The sequence below is a fragment of the Spea bombifrons genome, chromosome 2 (assembly GCF_027358695.1).
Source record: "Spea bombifrons isolate aSpeBom1 chromosome 2, aSpeBom1.2.pri, whole genome shotgun sequence".
In the NCBI taxonomy this organism is placed as follows: Eukaryota; Metazoa; Chordata; class Amphibia; order Anura; family Pelobatidae; genus Spea; species Spea bombifrons.
Genome location: NC_071088.1, coordinates 17,665,009 through 17,681,900, shown reverse-complemented (window position 1 = coordinate 17,681,900; position 16,892 = coordinate 17,665,009). Strand labels below are relative to the sequence as shown.

Sequence of the window (16,892 nt, the reverse complement as noted above, 5' to 3'; positions counted from 1 at the left end):
TTGAACGAGAATATCCCTCACCTGAGGAAGAAGCATGTGCTCGTCTACGGCCAGGTTGATAAGGTCCGAAAACCAGATTCTTCGAGGCCAGACAGGAACAACCAGGATGACACTGAGGGTTTTCTCGAATCTTCCGGAGCACTCTGGAAATAAGGGGAAGCCGAGGAAAAACATACGCGAGATTGAAATCCCAGGTCTGCGAGAGTGCTTCCAGGGCTCGGGGACGGCCAACTGGAGAGAGAGAAAAAAACTCCTGTACCTGTTCGGTTAGGTGCGTGGCCATCAGGTCTATCTGAGGAGTACCCCATTTCTCCGTGATGAAAGCGAAGACCCTTTGTGTAAGGACCATTCTCCCGGAAGTACCGAGTTCCTGCTGAGGTAATCCGCCTCCTGATTCAGTGAACCCTTGAGATGAACCGCGGAGAGAATGCAGAGACTGAACTCCGCCCATCGGCAGATCTGAGCGGTCAGGGTCTGCAGGCGCCTGCTTCTGGTGCCATCTTGTTTGGACAAATAGGCTACAACGGTGACGTTGTCTGAAAGGATCCTGATGGACCTGTGTCGCAGGATTGTAGACCAGAACCTTAGAGCCCTCCAGACCGCTAACAGAAATTTGATGTGCAGGTCTGATTCCCGAGGAGACCAAGTTCCCTGGGTAATATTGCTTCCCATAACAGCACCCCAGCCTCTCAAACTGGCGTCGGTGGAAATTACCACCCAGACTCTCGTCTGCCAAGAGAGCCCCTGTGAGAGATTCTGGCTGTCAGCCACCATCGGAGTGACTCCCGAACGAAGGGGGAAAGTTGGACGTTCTTGCGAAAGGACATCCTGGAGCGATCCCAGTGATCCAGCAGGAACTGTTGAGGAGGTCTTGCATGAGCAAGTGCCCAGGGAACCGCTGAGATGGAGGAGGTCATTAGGCCGAGCCAAGACATGATGGCTCTAATGGACACTGACTTGTTCGTTAGAACCGCTTGTGTGAATTCCCTCAATCTTGGGATCTTGTCCCGAGGGAGAAACGTCCTCTGTACGTGTGAATCGAGGATCATTCCCAGAAAGGTACGACGTCTGTTTGGAAGTAACTGTGACTTGAGTCTGTGTACTAGCCATCCTAGGTCGTGGAGGGTCCTGAGAAAAAAACTCCAGATGGGACTGGAGCAAAGTTGCTGAGACCGCTACGAGGAGCCAATCGTCCAGATATGAGACCACCTTTATGCCTTTTTGCCTCAGGAAGGCCACGACCACCGACATGAGCTTCGTGAAGATCCGAGGTGCTGAAGCAATTCCAAACGGAAGAGCCCGAAACTGAAAATGTCGAATCGCTTGAGGTAATGGAACCGCCAGACGGAGGAATCTTGGTGGTCTCTTCTGATGGGAACATGTAAATAGGCATCCCGCAGATCTATGGTGACCATGAAGTCCCCTGAAGAAATGATCTCTGTGGCGGACTTCAGGGATTCCATCCGGAACCTGTTGTATCTGATACAGGTGTTCACCACCTGTAGGTTGATTATTAGCCTGAATTTCCCGGATGGCTTTGGACAAAGACTTGGGAGTAGGTTCCCTCTCCTATCTCTTGATGAGGAACCGGGACCAGAGCTCTTTCGAGAATTAAGTTGTTGAGCGTGGCGAAGAAACCCGATCTTTCCCAAGGATCTGCAGGGGGCATGGACAGCAGGAATTTCCGGGCAGGTAGGTGAGTAAGCTCCAGAGCATAGCCTTGTTCTATGATACGAAGGACCCAGGGGTCTGAGGTGATCTCTTCCCAGGCATGAATGAAACCGGTCAACCTGCCCTCTACCTGAAGCCTGCTGGCATCAGAACCTTCCTGCTTTACTGTCCCTGCCTACCCCGAAAGGACTGGTAGTCCTGATTGGAGGTTCAGGGCCTGTAGGACTCTCTCTCTCTTGGAGCTCTGTAATAACTCGATCTGAAACAAGGTGGTCCTTTCCTCTGAGGTAACCAGTGCTTTTCCCCCGTGGTGGATTCTAGGATCGTGTCGAGATCGCTGCCGAAGAGGTGGCTCCCCTGGAACGGAATGCTGCACAGCTTGTGTTTAGAGGCATTATCAGCAGACCATGACTTAAGCCAGAGTGCTCGCCTAGAAACCGCTGAAAGCGCAGTGGCTTTAGCAGACGTACGGACTGATTCAATGGAGGCATCGGAGATGAAATCAACTGCTAAGCAGGTGTCGGACAGGTTGCTAGCGACCTGCTCAGTCTCTCGAATAGCTGCAAAGTCTTCCACCGCCTGTTGGAGCCAGATTTTAATGGCTCTAGAAGTTGACACCATAGCAATCGCTGGACGAAATTCGCCGCTGCTGCTTCAGAAGACCTTTTGGCAGACCTCAGCCCTCTGGTCCATGGGGTCTTTGAAATGGGCCGCGTCTACCAACGGAATGGCTATTTTTTTTTTTTTTTTTTTTTTTTTTTTTTTTTGTGGCCTTGGTTACTGCGGTGTCGACTTTCGGTTCGGGGACTTCCCAGGCCTCAGAATTCTAATTATCGAAAGGAAAAAGCTTCTTGGTTCTCAAGGATGTGAAGAATCTCCTGTCAGGAAATTTCCACTGCTCTGTGATAATGGCAGAAAGAGAATCGTGGACTGGAAAGGTCTGCGGTTTCCTAGAGTGACCCTGAAAAGGATCTGGTTTTGCAAATGGTATGTCCTCCTGTAGATTCAGAGTAGAGTTTCCCTGTTTCTGTAGTCATATTCAAAAAGGAGCCAAATAATCTTCCGGGTTATCCGGGAGGTAATTTGGTGGACCCTGCTGGTAAGGTTGTTGCAGGGGTGCCTGAGAGGGGCTTGCCATGGCTCGAAAACAGTCAAAGGTAGACTGAAGTTCCCCCTTCAACCAGGAGGTAAATTCCGTTGCGGAAACTTCTTTAGGCCGAGAGCAGGAGTTGCACGTTTTGACCGAAGGGTCATGCAGGGTCTTTTTGCAGGATGAACAGGCTTGTGTTTTGACTTTCCCACATATTTCCTATGTGGGGAGGCTTCAGGAGGGATATCCTGATTTTTATCTGACATGACTGAGGAGAAGAAACACAAGCTGTAACTGTAGAAAACAATGGCATAGGCAACGTAAAACTTCTTCCAAGCAAAGAGGGCAACACCTACTTGAAATGGCAGTAGACAATCCTCAGGCACGGGCAGGCACAATAGCAGAGAGGTAGATGCAAAACTACAGCACAGAAACCAACAGCAAGGAAAGATCTTACCCATTCTGGCGTTGTATACAGAGGCATTTAGGTGCCCAGGGCCGGAAACCTCACATCCGGAAATTCCCAGCCAATTGACCTCTCGTGACCCCGGGTCGCTGCACCGGAAGTGAAGCCGATTGGAGATCTGAACGTGTGCCGAGAAAACCGGCACAGCCGGTTAGAGATCTCCTCCTGCCGTGCCACACTCTGAGGATTCCCCGGGACGGAGTGAACCGGAGCCCGGGGATATACATCCCAGTGAGCCCCCTGGGCTGTGGGCAGAGCCGAACGAGGACTGAGCCTCGTGTGCGTTGCCGCGATACACGCGGAGTTGCAGCCTCCGAGGCTGCCGCACGAACCCTGGATCCACACGGGACCGCTGCCGGGTATCAGAAAAGGACGCCCCCCCGGGGCTCCGAGAAAACAAAAAAAGGAAGGAAAGGTAAGCTTCAGCCTAACCGCTACCTGAGTAGGGCAGGAAACAACACTGGGGAGGAAGGGGGAGGTCTCCTTTTTTTATAGTATTTCCTGCCCTACCTGGTAGGCGGAGCCTTCTCTTCTCATGTGCCACCTGGAATGGCAAGGGAAAGTTTGGTCCATAGTTCCCAGCTTTCCTTCCATCCAATGGCACATTTCTATTTAAAATCGATTCCTTAAAAGTTGATTATACATGCTTGCCGATTATTGAGCTAAGTTCCCGATGGAGTTTTATTGACCTTCAGAGTATTTAATCGCTCTAATAATTTGGCCCGTGTCAGCCATAAATATTTTGGTAGGTGGCAGTGAGGTCTCCTTTATGTGTGGAATCCTTGACACAATTCCTCGTGGGAATAAATTGAAAAGAAAATGAATGATTCGTTCAAACCGAACACAGGAACAGGCGAATATTCGTGGAATACGAAGATTTTTTTCCCAACGAAGACGAACATGAAGAGTTGGCCGGTGCCCAAGTCAACCCTCTACACCTTTTTTTATACTGATGATGTGAAGATATTTGTAGCCTTAATATATAGTGCTTAGTTGTGTTCATGCAGAAAATGACTTTATATTAAAAAAAAAAAAAAGTTTTTTTGTGAAAATTTCATTATTGCAGAACACAAAAGAATGTACAAAATAAATATATTTTAATATATCCTGGTCATGCTAGAATTCAACAGTTCATTTTTGTAACATACATTCAATATTTAAAAGAAAATATATTTACTAATGAAAGAATAAACTTATTATTTTTACAGAATAATTATTTGTATATAATCATGTTAGTGATATTGAGTGTTCATTATTATACGTATACATATTATTATGTAACATATATAACAAGTCGAGGAGGATTAGGTTCTATCTGTAATTGTTGGTCACAGGGGATGGAAGGAGGGGGATGGGGTGTTCTTACTATCTATACGCCATGTTCGCTCCGTGATTTTATTGTAGTAATCACAAAAATGCACAGAATTCAATAACGCTGATTTTAAAGATTAATGTTGATGTGTTTTTATTTATTTATTAAATATTGCAGAAAGCTCTGCAACTGATCACTCCTCGAATTTGCTTTTAGGAGGGCAAGTTCAAACAAGTGAACCAAAGCATTTGTCAATGTGTTGAACACATAATTGCCAACAGGAGCAGCACAAGTGAAACACATTAAAAATAATGATTTTGGCCTGAGAGTATATATGTCAGAGTAGCCCAGGGGGGGGCAATTGCCCCCCTTCTTCCCCTTGCCAGCTCTGCTATTTTGCCACTTTCTGAGATGTCGGGTCCTGGTAGCATTCATTTCAGATCAAAATTAGTGTGCTTGTTATAAAAACTATTTTTTAATACATATTAGGGTTTACTCTAATAGCTGCATCAAACTTAACTGCTATCTCTTATGAGAATGGCCCGCTTGGCCCTGGATACCTTATACTTATATATTGAATGTTACCAATTTAACTATGTAGTGTACAGGGACACTTTGCAAGAAAAACTCCCACGACAGGCACTTTGTAAAGGAAAGCTTCATCTCCACTTGCCTGCAGTTCACACTTTAGTGAATACATGATGTAACTATTTGCATAGATAATTATGTAATAGCATATATTTTTTGTAGTAAAAAAATAACCAAAATGTATATAACACACAAAATGATTGCACTGTGTTTTGTGTCTTCTTGAGACTCGCATGTTGTTGTGTAAAGCTTGAAACACTGTAATTATGTAATTCTATACAAAACTGTATGGGCGTTGTTAAAAAAACATAATAGGATTCTTCGATGACTCAGCATTCTTTTCCAGGCTGTTTTGGAATAACCTAGGGCATATTTTGCTTGGCTAAGGTTGTCTAACTGGAATACTGCGTTTAATCCCCCGCCCCCCTCCTTCTTTCTTTCTTTTTTTTTTGGCATAGTAATATTTTTTTTAAACAACAAAATACATGAAAGTCAAAGCCTGAGGATGATTGGTTGTGGCTTTTTAAAGGATATGACATCAGAACAGCTTTTTAATTCGTTTCAGAGTTTGTCCGTCTTACTTTTTTCCCCGCTGCTAAGAGATTTTTGTTGTTTAGAGCAAGCTTAAGCCAAACAGGTACTTTGCTCTGGTCCCTCACAGAGCTGCATCGGTCCCTCTGGACTGCATGACTTACTTAATACATCACTTGTGTAACTAAGCATTTCCATTCTCACTGGATTCTGGACTCTAACCGAAGGCAAAAAGGAGGAGATACAGTTTCTGCTCAACATGGATGGAAGTGCGAGCGGTGATCCTTCGCAAACATACGTCTCCAACCCATTGATGAGCGGTGAGTATACTTTTACATAAGAAACCAGACCATATAATCATCTAAAAGCATAATGGGAAATATTGTTGTATTCTATTACAGGTCGTAAAGCTTGTATTTGAAATTATATTTTTTATATATTATATATATATTGTATATATTGTATACTTTTTTCTATTGATACTAATCAATGACCAACGCAAATTGTAAATTGTTAATTGTTAATTTCTTCATATTAAGCCTACAAAAAGTTGCCATAGAACCAGTCCTAAAAAGATGAAGGCGCTTCAAAAAAAAACCCAATAATAAACGGCCAATAATAAACGGAGTCAGTTCTTTATTATTATATTCATATTATAATATATTTTGTGAATATAATGTCACTTAAAAAACAAAACTGTCACCATTTCTAATCGTATTGTTTATTTTTGTACATAGAGCAGGAAATCAAAGAGATTTTAGAAGGAGATTTTTTTTTCTAAAAACGATGAACTTTTACAGTTGACGCCAGATTTCTTAATCAAAAAATAGATCACATGAAATCAATTTTAACTAAGTTTTATATCGCCGTAGACTTCATTTTATACATGTGTACGAAACCGGATTCGATTATTTACTTTGTTTATCAGACACATTTATGCATCCCCTATTTATTTTTTAAGACTGTTGGCTATACGAAATGCAGCCCATATTCACCTTTTTGAATTGGCTCTGATTATAGAATTGTCTCAGCACTGGCTGGAGAGAAAACCACGTGCAATTGTATGATCTGAACAACGTTAATCTGGGGATATTACCAAAGGGATTTTAAAAAAATACATTTAGCCTCGCCCTTGGGGAACGCCAGATTAATTACCTTTGGTTGTGTCTACGTCATTGTTTGTTAATGATCACAACCAATTTGTGTGAGATGACATCTCATGTTAGAGTGCTGTGAACATTGTGCTATGAAAATAATAAATAAACATTTTAAATAAGTCTTATAAAGTGTTTTCGTAAAAACGTAAACCAATCGTGTTCAATGTTTCTAAGTGAAATAAAAGCAAACAAATACCGTCACCACAAAGACAGCATGTTTTCTTTAGGCTGGATTCCTGCCATATAGATTAAAACGATAGTTTGTTTTGCATTATTTACAAGTAAAGCTAGTTCTGCAAGTCACGCAATGCACACGTCTTCATTAAGTAGATTACCGGTCTTATGAGCTGGCATTAGCCTACAATACCACACAATTCATGAGAATGATTCAGTAACACTTAGCAACATCATGGAATATGTTTTACAATCATGCAATATTTTATATTGCAAACCGGGATATAACCGGTTATAACCGGCAGGGGAGGGCTGGCAGCCTAAGGCCTGGGGGGCAAGTCAAGTGGTTTCCCCCTTTCGCACTCACCTTCCACCCCTCACGCTGCTCCCATCACTATGCGGCCATCAGACTGCTGGAAAACTGATCTAAACGGCCGCTGGGTGCTGATGCCACCGGCCGGCGTTACTTTAATCCTTTTTTTTATTTATTTAATATGCCGGATCAGCTTGCCATATTAAAAATAAATAAATAAAGTATTAAAGTAGCGCCAGCCGGCAGCATCAGCACCCAGCGGCCGTTTAGATTCGATTTCCAACAATCTGATGGCCGCATAGTGATGGGAGCAGCGTGAGGGGTGAAAGGTGAGTGCGAGGCGGCAATCGCATACGGCCGCTGAGTGCTGATGCCGCCGGCCGGCGCTGCTTTAATGCTATTTTTTTTTCATTTAATAGCCGATCCGGCTTGCCATATTACATTTTAAAAAAAGTATTAAAGTAGCACCGGCCGGCGGCATCAGCACCCAGCGGCCGTTTAGATTAGATTTTGGGCGGCCTGGGGGGCAATTGCCCCCCTGCCCCCCGGCCCAGCCCGCCCCGCCCCTGGTAACCGGGATATATTAGACTTGTGCAAATGGAAATTCTTCGTTTTGTTTTTGGTCCATTAGTTGTTAGTCAACAAATGTTGGTTTCTGATGGTCTCTCTCATGCTCTCACATTTTCTCACATTGTAAGTGACCAGGAACCAGACTGACGCAAAAAAATCTAAAATGAAAAATATCCTTATAAACAATAACACACGTAATGCAAAATCATAGTCTGATAAACAAGCCGGTGTCAGGAACCAGAACTGGAAGCCAGACGAGTGGGAATCGGGAATATGGAAGTAAGCGGCGTCCGGGTACAATAGCCACGAATCCGGAGCTGGAAGGGTAGTCACACGAAGCCAGGTCATACGCAGGGAAATCAGGAACACGGAAACACACATGGTAGCCAGAGCCAAACACAAGGGCAATGGAATCCCACAGGCTTCAAGCTAATATAGGCCAGAGCAAGATAGAGTTTCAAATAACCCCCCCACTGCACGCAATGAAAAGACATAGAGCTAACAACACTAGAGAAATCTCATGTGTGGCTGTGAAACCATGACGCATCTCTTATACTCTCATGCTCTCATGTATTGGTCGCGGGCAGGGAGATCCTCTGCTCATCAAAATAAACAATTTTTTATTTAAAAATTTTTGGTGGAACAGAATGGTTTCCCTGATAGTGACATCACTGCATAATTATTTTTAAGTGTTACCACATTTTAATTTATTTTTTTAACTATTTTAATTTTTGTTTAAATTTTTAATCCATTTTTTTATGTTTTACTAATCACATTGTGATTAGAAAGCTGGGCTCCATTGAATTCCTTGGTTGAACCAAAAGTTCTCAGGAGGGTCTGGAAACGTGTTTATTTTTTAATGGGCGCCGCCATTTCACGAGAGGCAAAATCTCGCTCAGTGGCGCTTGTGACATCTCTCTGGATCTGTCACAGTGTCCTGTGGTGGGTTTTCGGTGTCGCTGAATGCTTCTCTATCAAGGCATTTCAGCTACACCATTTAAGCCTAGGAGGCGATCATTGATAACCTCCTAAGCTCTTTTAAATCAGATGTCCGAGAGCCATCCAGTCACCCTAGGCTAAGTGATTTATTAGGAAGACTTGCAGAGAGGTTCCAGAAGAGGTTATGATTTGTTTGTAATGGAAATTTCTCAGATCCACAGATGTGCACAGATGTGACAAGCAACTGTTTACTTTTGACAAATGCCAACAAAAAACTTAAATCTTAATTTAGACTCAATCAAAAAAATGTGTTGCATACAAAAGGGAAGGAAGTCAGACTGAGAATATATTTTTTAAGGACAAACTCAAGACATTTTTTATACTTTGACAAGTTACATTAAAAAACAATGCTAAATTTCCAGATAACATATAAAGCCGAATGGTGGTTTACTTGTTCTTTTAAAAATGATTCAGTAATAAGATACCAATTATTATTATTATTATTTATTATTACATAAAATTATGCACCCTATACATTTATTGTAGGCAACATTTTCCATTAACCAGCAGCAGTCCCCTTTTGGAATCCAATTCTCTCTGAGTCTATCAATGGCATGTTTTTGGCCTAAGGGTGGCAGATCTGAAGGAGCAGCTGCCCCACTGCTGCAAAACTGGGGGCAGGTTGCCCTATTGGGCTCACCAGTGCATCGCTGCCCAAATGGAGATCAAACAAAGGAGATCTCCCCAACCAGCCAGTTTAGTCACACGTCGAATGCAGGTGCTCACCAATAAGGACAGGGAGAATAGAGAGAGGAGCAATAGAAAAAGGACATTATTGACTTTCCATACACAATGTGCCGGGCTTCGGTCTAAGCACGACATCAGTGATACCATACTGCCCTTGTGGAACTGCAAACAACAGAGCTCTAGGCAAACCTTAGTGAAAATGTTAATGGGGTATCTGTAGCAATTAATAAATTACTATTTTTGTTACAGATTTTGTTTCAGACTGGTCACTTCTACATGATACATCTCTACATGGTCGTCAAGCAGCACTGAGCAAACTCATTAGCCAGGTAATTAGGAATAGGAACATCATTATTGTTTACAAATGTAAAGTTTAGAAAATTCGAGTATTTATATATATATATATATATATATATATATATATATAGCTGTTTAGTGAAAGGGTTAAGTGAAAGCTTGCTATGATGATCAGTATAATTACTCTTTAGAACTAGGTTGAGGTTCAGTTGGGACTTGTTAAAAGAAGCCTAAGTACCTGCACCTGTGAAAGGATCACTTTTTGCCTTCCAGTAGAGTTTTATTGTATTAACCAGAACTGTGCTTTCTGCTCGAACGATCACATAAGCTATTTAGTATTGCATAAGGCAACAACAGAACATCATGTAATTGCATACGGGTGCAAATGAAAGGATAATGATGGCATCATTTATTGCTCTCAGTGGAGAATGGCTCATCTTGCTTCATTACAGGATCACACCTGCCTGCCTTTCAGCCTAATTATATATATATATATATACCGTATATACGATATATATATATATATATATATATATATACATACACACATGCACAGAAGGTGATCTATAACAACAGGAAAAATCATGATTGTGTAAGTAAATTCTTAGGTGTCATCTTCACACATACACCATGACTGCTTTTCATTATTTCCTCTTCTTCTATTTCCATAGGGATATAATGTGAACCAGATTACTTCAGATCATGTATCGCCTCTTCATGAAGCCTGCCTTGGAGGCCATCCTGGTTGTGTAAAACTTTTACTGAAACATGGTGCTTATGTAAGTATTCTCTAAACATTGGCGACTCTACATAACAATATATAGGGGGCACATAACATACCACAGTCAAAACTGGGGGGGGCACTAATAAGTTCCACCACTAAATCATACAACTGAATAAAAAACAAAATACATATATATAAATAAGATGCCAAAATACCAAAGTATTGCAACATACAATGATACCTTTTGTATTGTACTAACATGATACTTAAAAGACAAGGTTTTGGAGTTTTCCTCTCCTTCTCAGGTATTGCTGAAGACCTGAGAAAGAGAGGAAAACTCTCAAAAGTTTTTCTTTATAATTTACAAATAAGTGCAGAGTCAAAGCGACAGGTTGTTGTGAGCAGAGCCATAGCTAGCTTCTTTTGCACCCATAAACACACCTACCCATAAACACACCTACCCATAAACACGCCTGCCCATAAACACGCCTGCCCATGCATGCTGCCTTTACACACACACCTGCCCGTTTATATGCATATACAAATACACTGCTCCTATACACAACTGCCCTTACACACTGCCTTCACACAACTGCCCATAAACATGCATGTACACAATGTGAGCAATGCAGCAATGTGATTCACCACAGGGCCCCTACAACGCGGAACCCCTGGGCAACTGCCCAATGTGCACATGCATTTAAACGGCACTGTGCCAATTGGTCCTGAAGCTGGGGTTCCAAATTCTGGGGAGGGGGCAAAAGGGGGGCAAGGAATAATCCTGTATCCCCCCTGTAGCGATGTCTAAGTTAGAACTAAATGTTTACCATAAACACCCTTTTACTTTAATTAATGGGTCACAGACCTCATCCTGTGTGTTCACAATATGGCCAACAGTTTTATTATGGTTTAAACAATAAATTGCAATCTTCCTGTCATTCAATTGGAGCTAATTAACTAGAACAGTGAAAGCAGTCTGTTGAGTTAAGTGTTAAAATGACCAACCAGACTCAATTGAGATTTTATGCCCTTGCATACTAACACCAGCAACAAATTTGTAATCCTTTAACCACTTGGGGCTGCTGGTAGTTCATTAACCATTGATGAGTCATCTTTGTTAGGCACCCCTATTTTTTGTATATTGTTTGTGCTATGCATATTTGCAGGTTCTCACCAAACATTTGGGTGACAGAATCCTCAATATTTATGCCTTAGATAGGTGTTTTTTGAATGGTATATGCTGGGCATGTGCGGAGTTCTTGCTTTGTTTTGTAAAAACAATAAAAAGTTCTTTGAAAGAATCTCTCTGTAGTAAACCCATGCTGTTTCCGATCATGCAAACCATTTAATATTTAACAATCCTATCCTTTAGCATGGTTTCCATTAATTCTTCTGGAACTACTCCTGCCATTAGTGACTGGATAAATAAGTCTTCTAGTGGTTGTATCAGGGCACTCTGGAGATCTTTTAGTAACTTTGGGTGTATCTCATCAGGTGCCATAGATTTGTCTCTTTTTACTTTGGAGAGTTCAAGCAGAACTTCTCCTCTTTAAACACCGTCAATTCACATGTCACCCTATTTCTCTTGGCTAACAAGGGGCCCTAACCATTATCTTCCTCTGTGAAAACAGAACAGAAGTATTTATTCAGACATTCGGCTGACCTTTAGCCACATTTGAATAACTCCCTTCATTTGTCTTTAGTTTAATTATTCCTTGTTTATGTTTTTCTTCTCTAAAAATCGTTTTATCACCCTTTTTCATATTACAGGTCAATCTTCCAAACACCGACTGGAAAACGCCAATTTATAACGCATGTGTCAGCGGCAACGTGGCTTGTGTCAATTTGCTGTTACAGCATGGAGCAAGCCCTAATGCAGTCTGTGACGTAGCCTCCCCGATACACGAGGCATCTAGGAGGGGTAATACCTTAATGCTGCCCCCTGGGCTATCACATGCTTTGCGTGCAATACCGTATTTGCTCGATTATAAGACGAGGTTTTTTTCAGAGCAAATGCTCTGAAAAATACCCCTCGTCTTCTAATCGGGGTCGTCTTCTAATCAGACCTCAAATAGAGGTCTGATTAGGAGACTAAGATCCAGATCCCCCGCACCGCTGCAGGGGACCTGGATCCTCCTGTCTCACCCGGCCCCCCCCCCATACACACACTTACCGGTGCTTCCTGCTTTGTTGCCGGGGCAGCGGGTTGACGTCTACGCGATGCGCGTAGACAACGTCCGCTGCAGCCGGAAGGAGGTGTGGCTAGCAGCGGGGGTTGTCTGCGTCCGTCGCATAGACCTTCCCCGACTGTCAGAGTCGGGGAAAGTATACGCGACGGATGCATACAAACCCCCGCTGCTAGCCACACCTCCTTCCGGCTGCAGCAGAAGGCGACGTCAACCCGCTCCCCCGGCTGGAGGCACCGGTAAGAGAGGGGGGAGAGCGGGGGAAGGGGGGTGAGAGAGAGAGGGGGGTGAGAGAGAGAGGGGGTGAGAGAGAGAGAGGGGGTGAGAGAGAGAGAGAGTGTTAGTTAGTTAAATGGGGTTATAGGGTGTGTGTGTGTTAAATGGGGGCATAGGGCATTTCTGGAGTGGCGTTAAGGGGGCATTTAATAGAGCACTCTGCCTCCTGAAATGCCTTATACCTCCCTATATGCCACTCTGCCCCATAATATGCCTTTTAACCCCCTAAATGGCAGAGTGGCATATAGGGGTATAAGGCATTTCTGGAGGCAGAGTGCTCTATACAATGCCTTTTAACTCCCTTAATGCCACTCTGCCTCCTGAAATGCCTTATACCTCCCTATATGCCACTCTGCCCCATAATATGCATTTTAACCCCCTAAATGCCAGAATGGGATATAGGGGTATAAGGCATTTCTGGAGGCAGAGTGGCACATAGGGGGTCAAAAGGCATACCATGGGGCACAGTGGCATATAGAGGGTTAAGAGGCATATCATGGGCCACAGTGCCATATTGGAGTGGCAAGCCTGGGGGCAGATGTGCGTAACTGGGGGACAGTTTGGAAAATACAAGAAATAAAAACAAAAGAAATCTTTTTCTCAATCATAGCTTTTATTAAAAAAAGAGTTTACATGAATTAACATTTACTGGTAAAACTTTTTTCCTTTGGGGTCGTCTTATATTCAGGCTTTTTCTTTTTTTCCTAAGTTAATATTCAGATTTTGGGGGGTCGTCTTATAATCAGGGTCGTCTTATAATCGAGCAAATACGGTATATGTTTTCTCTGTTTCCACAACCACCCGCTACACAATTTGGAGTTCTAGCTGCTGAAGATTACAAGACCTATAAAGCACAGATTAAGAATAATGGGAGTTGTAGTGTGCACCACTTCCTCTGGTAACATTCTAAACGTCTCACTTGTCAATCATCAAAATAAATTCCCTGCCTTTATTTTTATGGATTTTCATCAGCTTTTGAATGAAACAATAACTGGTAGTGCCGTTGTCTTTGAGCCCAAATCTCTTGATATATGTGGGTTTATTACAAATATTTTTATGTAATGTAAAGTACGTAATTAATTATATTATTCTTCTATATGTTTAACTTACTTATGCAGCTATCAAGCAGTCACAATGTTACATATAGAGTCTTGGTAAAGCCCCTAAGCTTACTAAGCCACTAAGCCTTCTTACCACTGACTAGGCCCAGGCATGGGGTGGCAAGTCCAGGGGGATGGCGGCTACTCTGCCACATAATAAGGTGCCTGATTGCCCTATTGAGCAACCAGGCTCCCTTTAATACCACTACTCAATGGGGTGGTTAAATGGGAAATGACTGGTCTCCTCAACCTTCCTATTAACACTATGGAGGGCTTTGCAGAGTCACGGTTTCCTTCCTTCAAAAGTGGAGCGCCAGGATATCACATCATAGCCCGATGGCCAGTAGCATAGAGGCGGTGGCAGGCGACGCTGCCCATCTAAGCAAAAGTACCTGTCTTTGACCATTTGACGTGTTGGGAGGTATATGAAAAATATGCTACTGTATGGCCTAAACTTGCTGGTTATTGAATTTGTCAATCATTTTACAGATGCAGATTTGTTTTTTAAAAATAAAGTATTTTTACTGATTGTAAGCAGTATCCTTTCTTAATGTTACCAATATTCTGTTTCCAGGCCACACTGACTGTGTAGAATCTCTTTCCTCTGCTGGAGTCAGCCTACAGCAATATGTGAAACACCTGGGCACCCCACTTTATGTAGCCTGTGAAAATCAAAACGTGGACACTGCTAGAAGGCTGTTAGAGTTAGGTGAGCAGCAATGTTACTGCGTTTCAGTTCTATTGACTTTGAATATTGACTCTTATTGACTTTGAATATTGAACCTATTTTTGAAAATAGTGTCAGCAGCAGATCTGGGTTAATATTGCAGACACAATAAAAAAAATGCAAAATGTGTTGACTAACTCACCAGATCAAAGGCTGTCCATGAGCCCTGGTAAGCAGCTATGATTCTTAGAACCTCCAGTCTAAGCTTGGAACATTTTGGGGTATAGAAATGGGTCTACTTACATTCTGATATTTTAAGATAAATTGTTTTGAGAAGTTGTGTTTGTAATTTTTAGGAGCAAGTGCAAATGTTGGCAAAGACTTGGACTCACCCTTACACATGGCCGCAAGAACTACCAACACTCACCTGGTGAACTTACTTATTGACTTTGGAGCTGACACTCAGTGCAGGAATGCTGAAGGAAAGCGACCCTCAGAATTGGTTCAACCAAACTGCCCTTTAAATCAAGTGTTTCAGAAAAGAGAAGGTAGAGTGCATGCATGAAAATTACCTGGAGCTAGCAGCCTGACTAGGCTCAGCATACCTTATGATTTGATTAGAATTATTGCTGGTCAAGCTAAGTCCAAGAAAAGGTTTAGAGAAGTGCGAGCCATCTAACAATATATATTTTTCAATTTGGTATTGAGTGGATGAATTTGGCACGTGTTACTCCAGGAGCATAAAAGCATCCAGAGCACACATTATTTTGATATTTCATTAATTAATTAAAATCAATATATAACTCAATTAGTAAAAACTTTATACTAATATATATATATATATTTATATACACACACACATATCATTTTGTTATAATCAGGTTAATGCGCTGTATAATAATACCTCTTAATTCACTTACTATCCAACAATACTTCCTATTAATATGTTGGTATCACTTTTATTTACTTCAAATTAGCCTTCTTTCAATTTTTTCATTATCATGCAATATCCCCCTTTTTATGTTCCATACCTTTAATGCAACACTTATATTTAACAAACTCACATTATTTCAATATTTATTTAAATATTAAATATTAATAAAAAAATTATTTATCTCAATTCTACATTTAGGATGCAAGATTGTTTTGGGAATTTTCCAAAGTGCATCAACATGTAGCTTTAAAAACTTAAAAAAAACAATAGTGGCAGGATAAATTATTAATTTCTAAAGCTCACAAACATAATTAATTTTTGTAGGGGTAACTATCATTTGGAGAAACAATATTTAGCCGCACAACAGAACGTCTTCATTTTCTACTTAGCAAAGTCAGAAGTCAGAAAAAATCTTTGGCCTGATTATGAAAAATATTATTTGTGAAAATAAAACCTCAACATAATAATTAAGATGGAAACTGGCCTAGTATATCTCTGTCATTGATCTATCGATAAATACTTAATAAATCTGTGTTAATCCTTTGTAGTCTTGTTTTCCAGCTGCAAAAGCTCTGTTCTCACTGTAATTAAAAACATATTATTTATGGAATTCTTTTCCCAGGGCCTCTGAGTTTGAAGCAGATATGTCGTCTCTGTATAAGGAAGTGCTTTGGACAAAAACAGCAGCATAGAGTATCTGAGCTTCCACTTCCAGACTCTTTAAAAATGTTTCTGTTATACAGATGAATTACTTTTTTTGTTTTATACTTAATAAATTAGACAAACATGACATGTTTCTCACTGTTTCTAATATTTTATATATATATATATATATATAGTATATGAATACATTTAATGCTCTGCAATTCCTACACTCTTCAGCTCTGCCAATATTCTACAATACACCTAGAAAGTTCAACTTTTTTTGTTCTTTTCCCTCATTATATCACAACGTGTTTGTGAAACTTTATAAAGAGAGTTTTTCACGGGTCTGCAATGTATTTATCTTTACTGCTGCCTTATGCTTGGCCCAAGGCACCACCTCCTGCACCTGCCCTTGTGTTACGTATTTTAATGGTGTATTGCACCTGGGAAGACCATACCATAGAGTCTGTGCTGGTGATCTGGCACTTGAGGCCCATGGTAAGCA

General features: G+C 41.6%; 1 protein-coding gene and 1 long non-coding RNA gene across 3 annotated transcripts in view; one reads left to right on the top strand and one right to left on the bottom strand.

Moving 5' to 3' along the window:
* The window catches only part of LOC128474605 (uncharacterized), a 208,478-nt gene that overhangs the window by 183,852 nt on the left and 7,734 nt on the right, over nt 1-16,892 (bottom strand). Inside the window, exon 1 of one of the 2 annotated variants that reach the window (XR_008346374.1) lies at nt 4,128-4,140. The exons of the other annotated variant lie outside the window; for it this stretch is intronic. This is a non-coding gene — a long non-coding RNA (uncharacterized LOC128474605). Of the gene's footprint in view, nt 1-4,127; nt 4,141-16,892 lie in introns of those variants that run through there. 2 annotated transcript variants of the gene reach the window in all.
* LOC128474600 (ankyrin repeat and SOCS box protein 9-like) lies at nt 5,518-16,531 on the top strand. The gene is made up of 7 exons (XM_053456964.1): nt 5,518-5,978; nt 9,808-9,887; nt 10,527-10,634; nt 12,350-12,500; nt 14,716-14,850; nt 15,165-15,356; nt 16,365-16,531. Exons 1-7 carry the CDS (start codon nt 5,918-5,920, stop codon nt 16,487-16,489), a joined length of 852 nt encoding a protein of 283 aa, XP_053312939.1. The 5' UTR covers nt 5,518-5,917; the 3' UTR covers nt 16,490-16,531.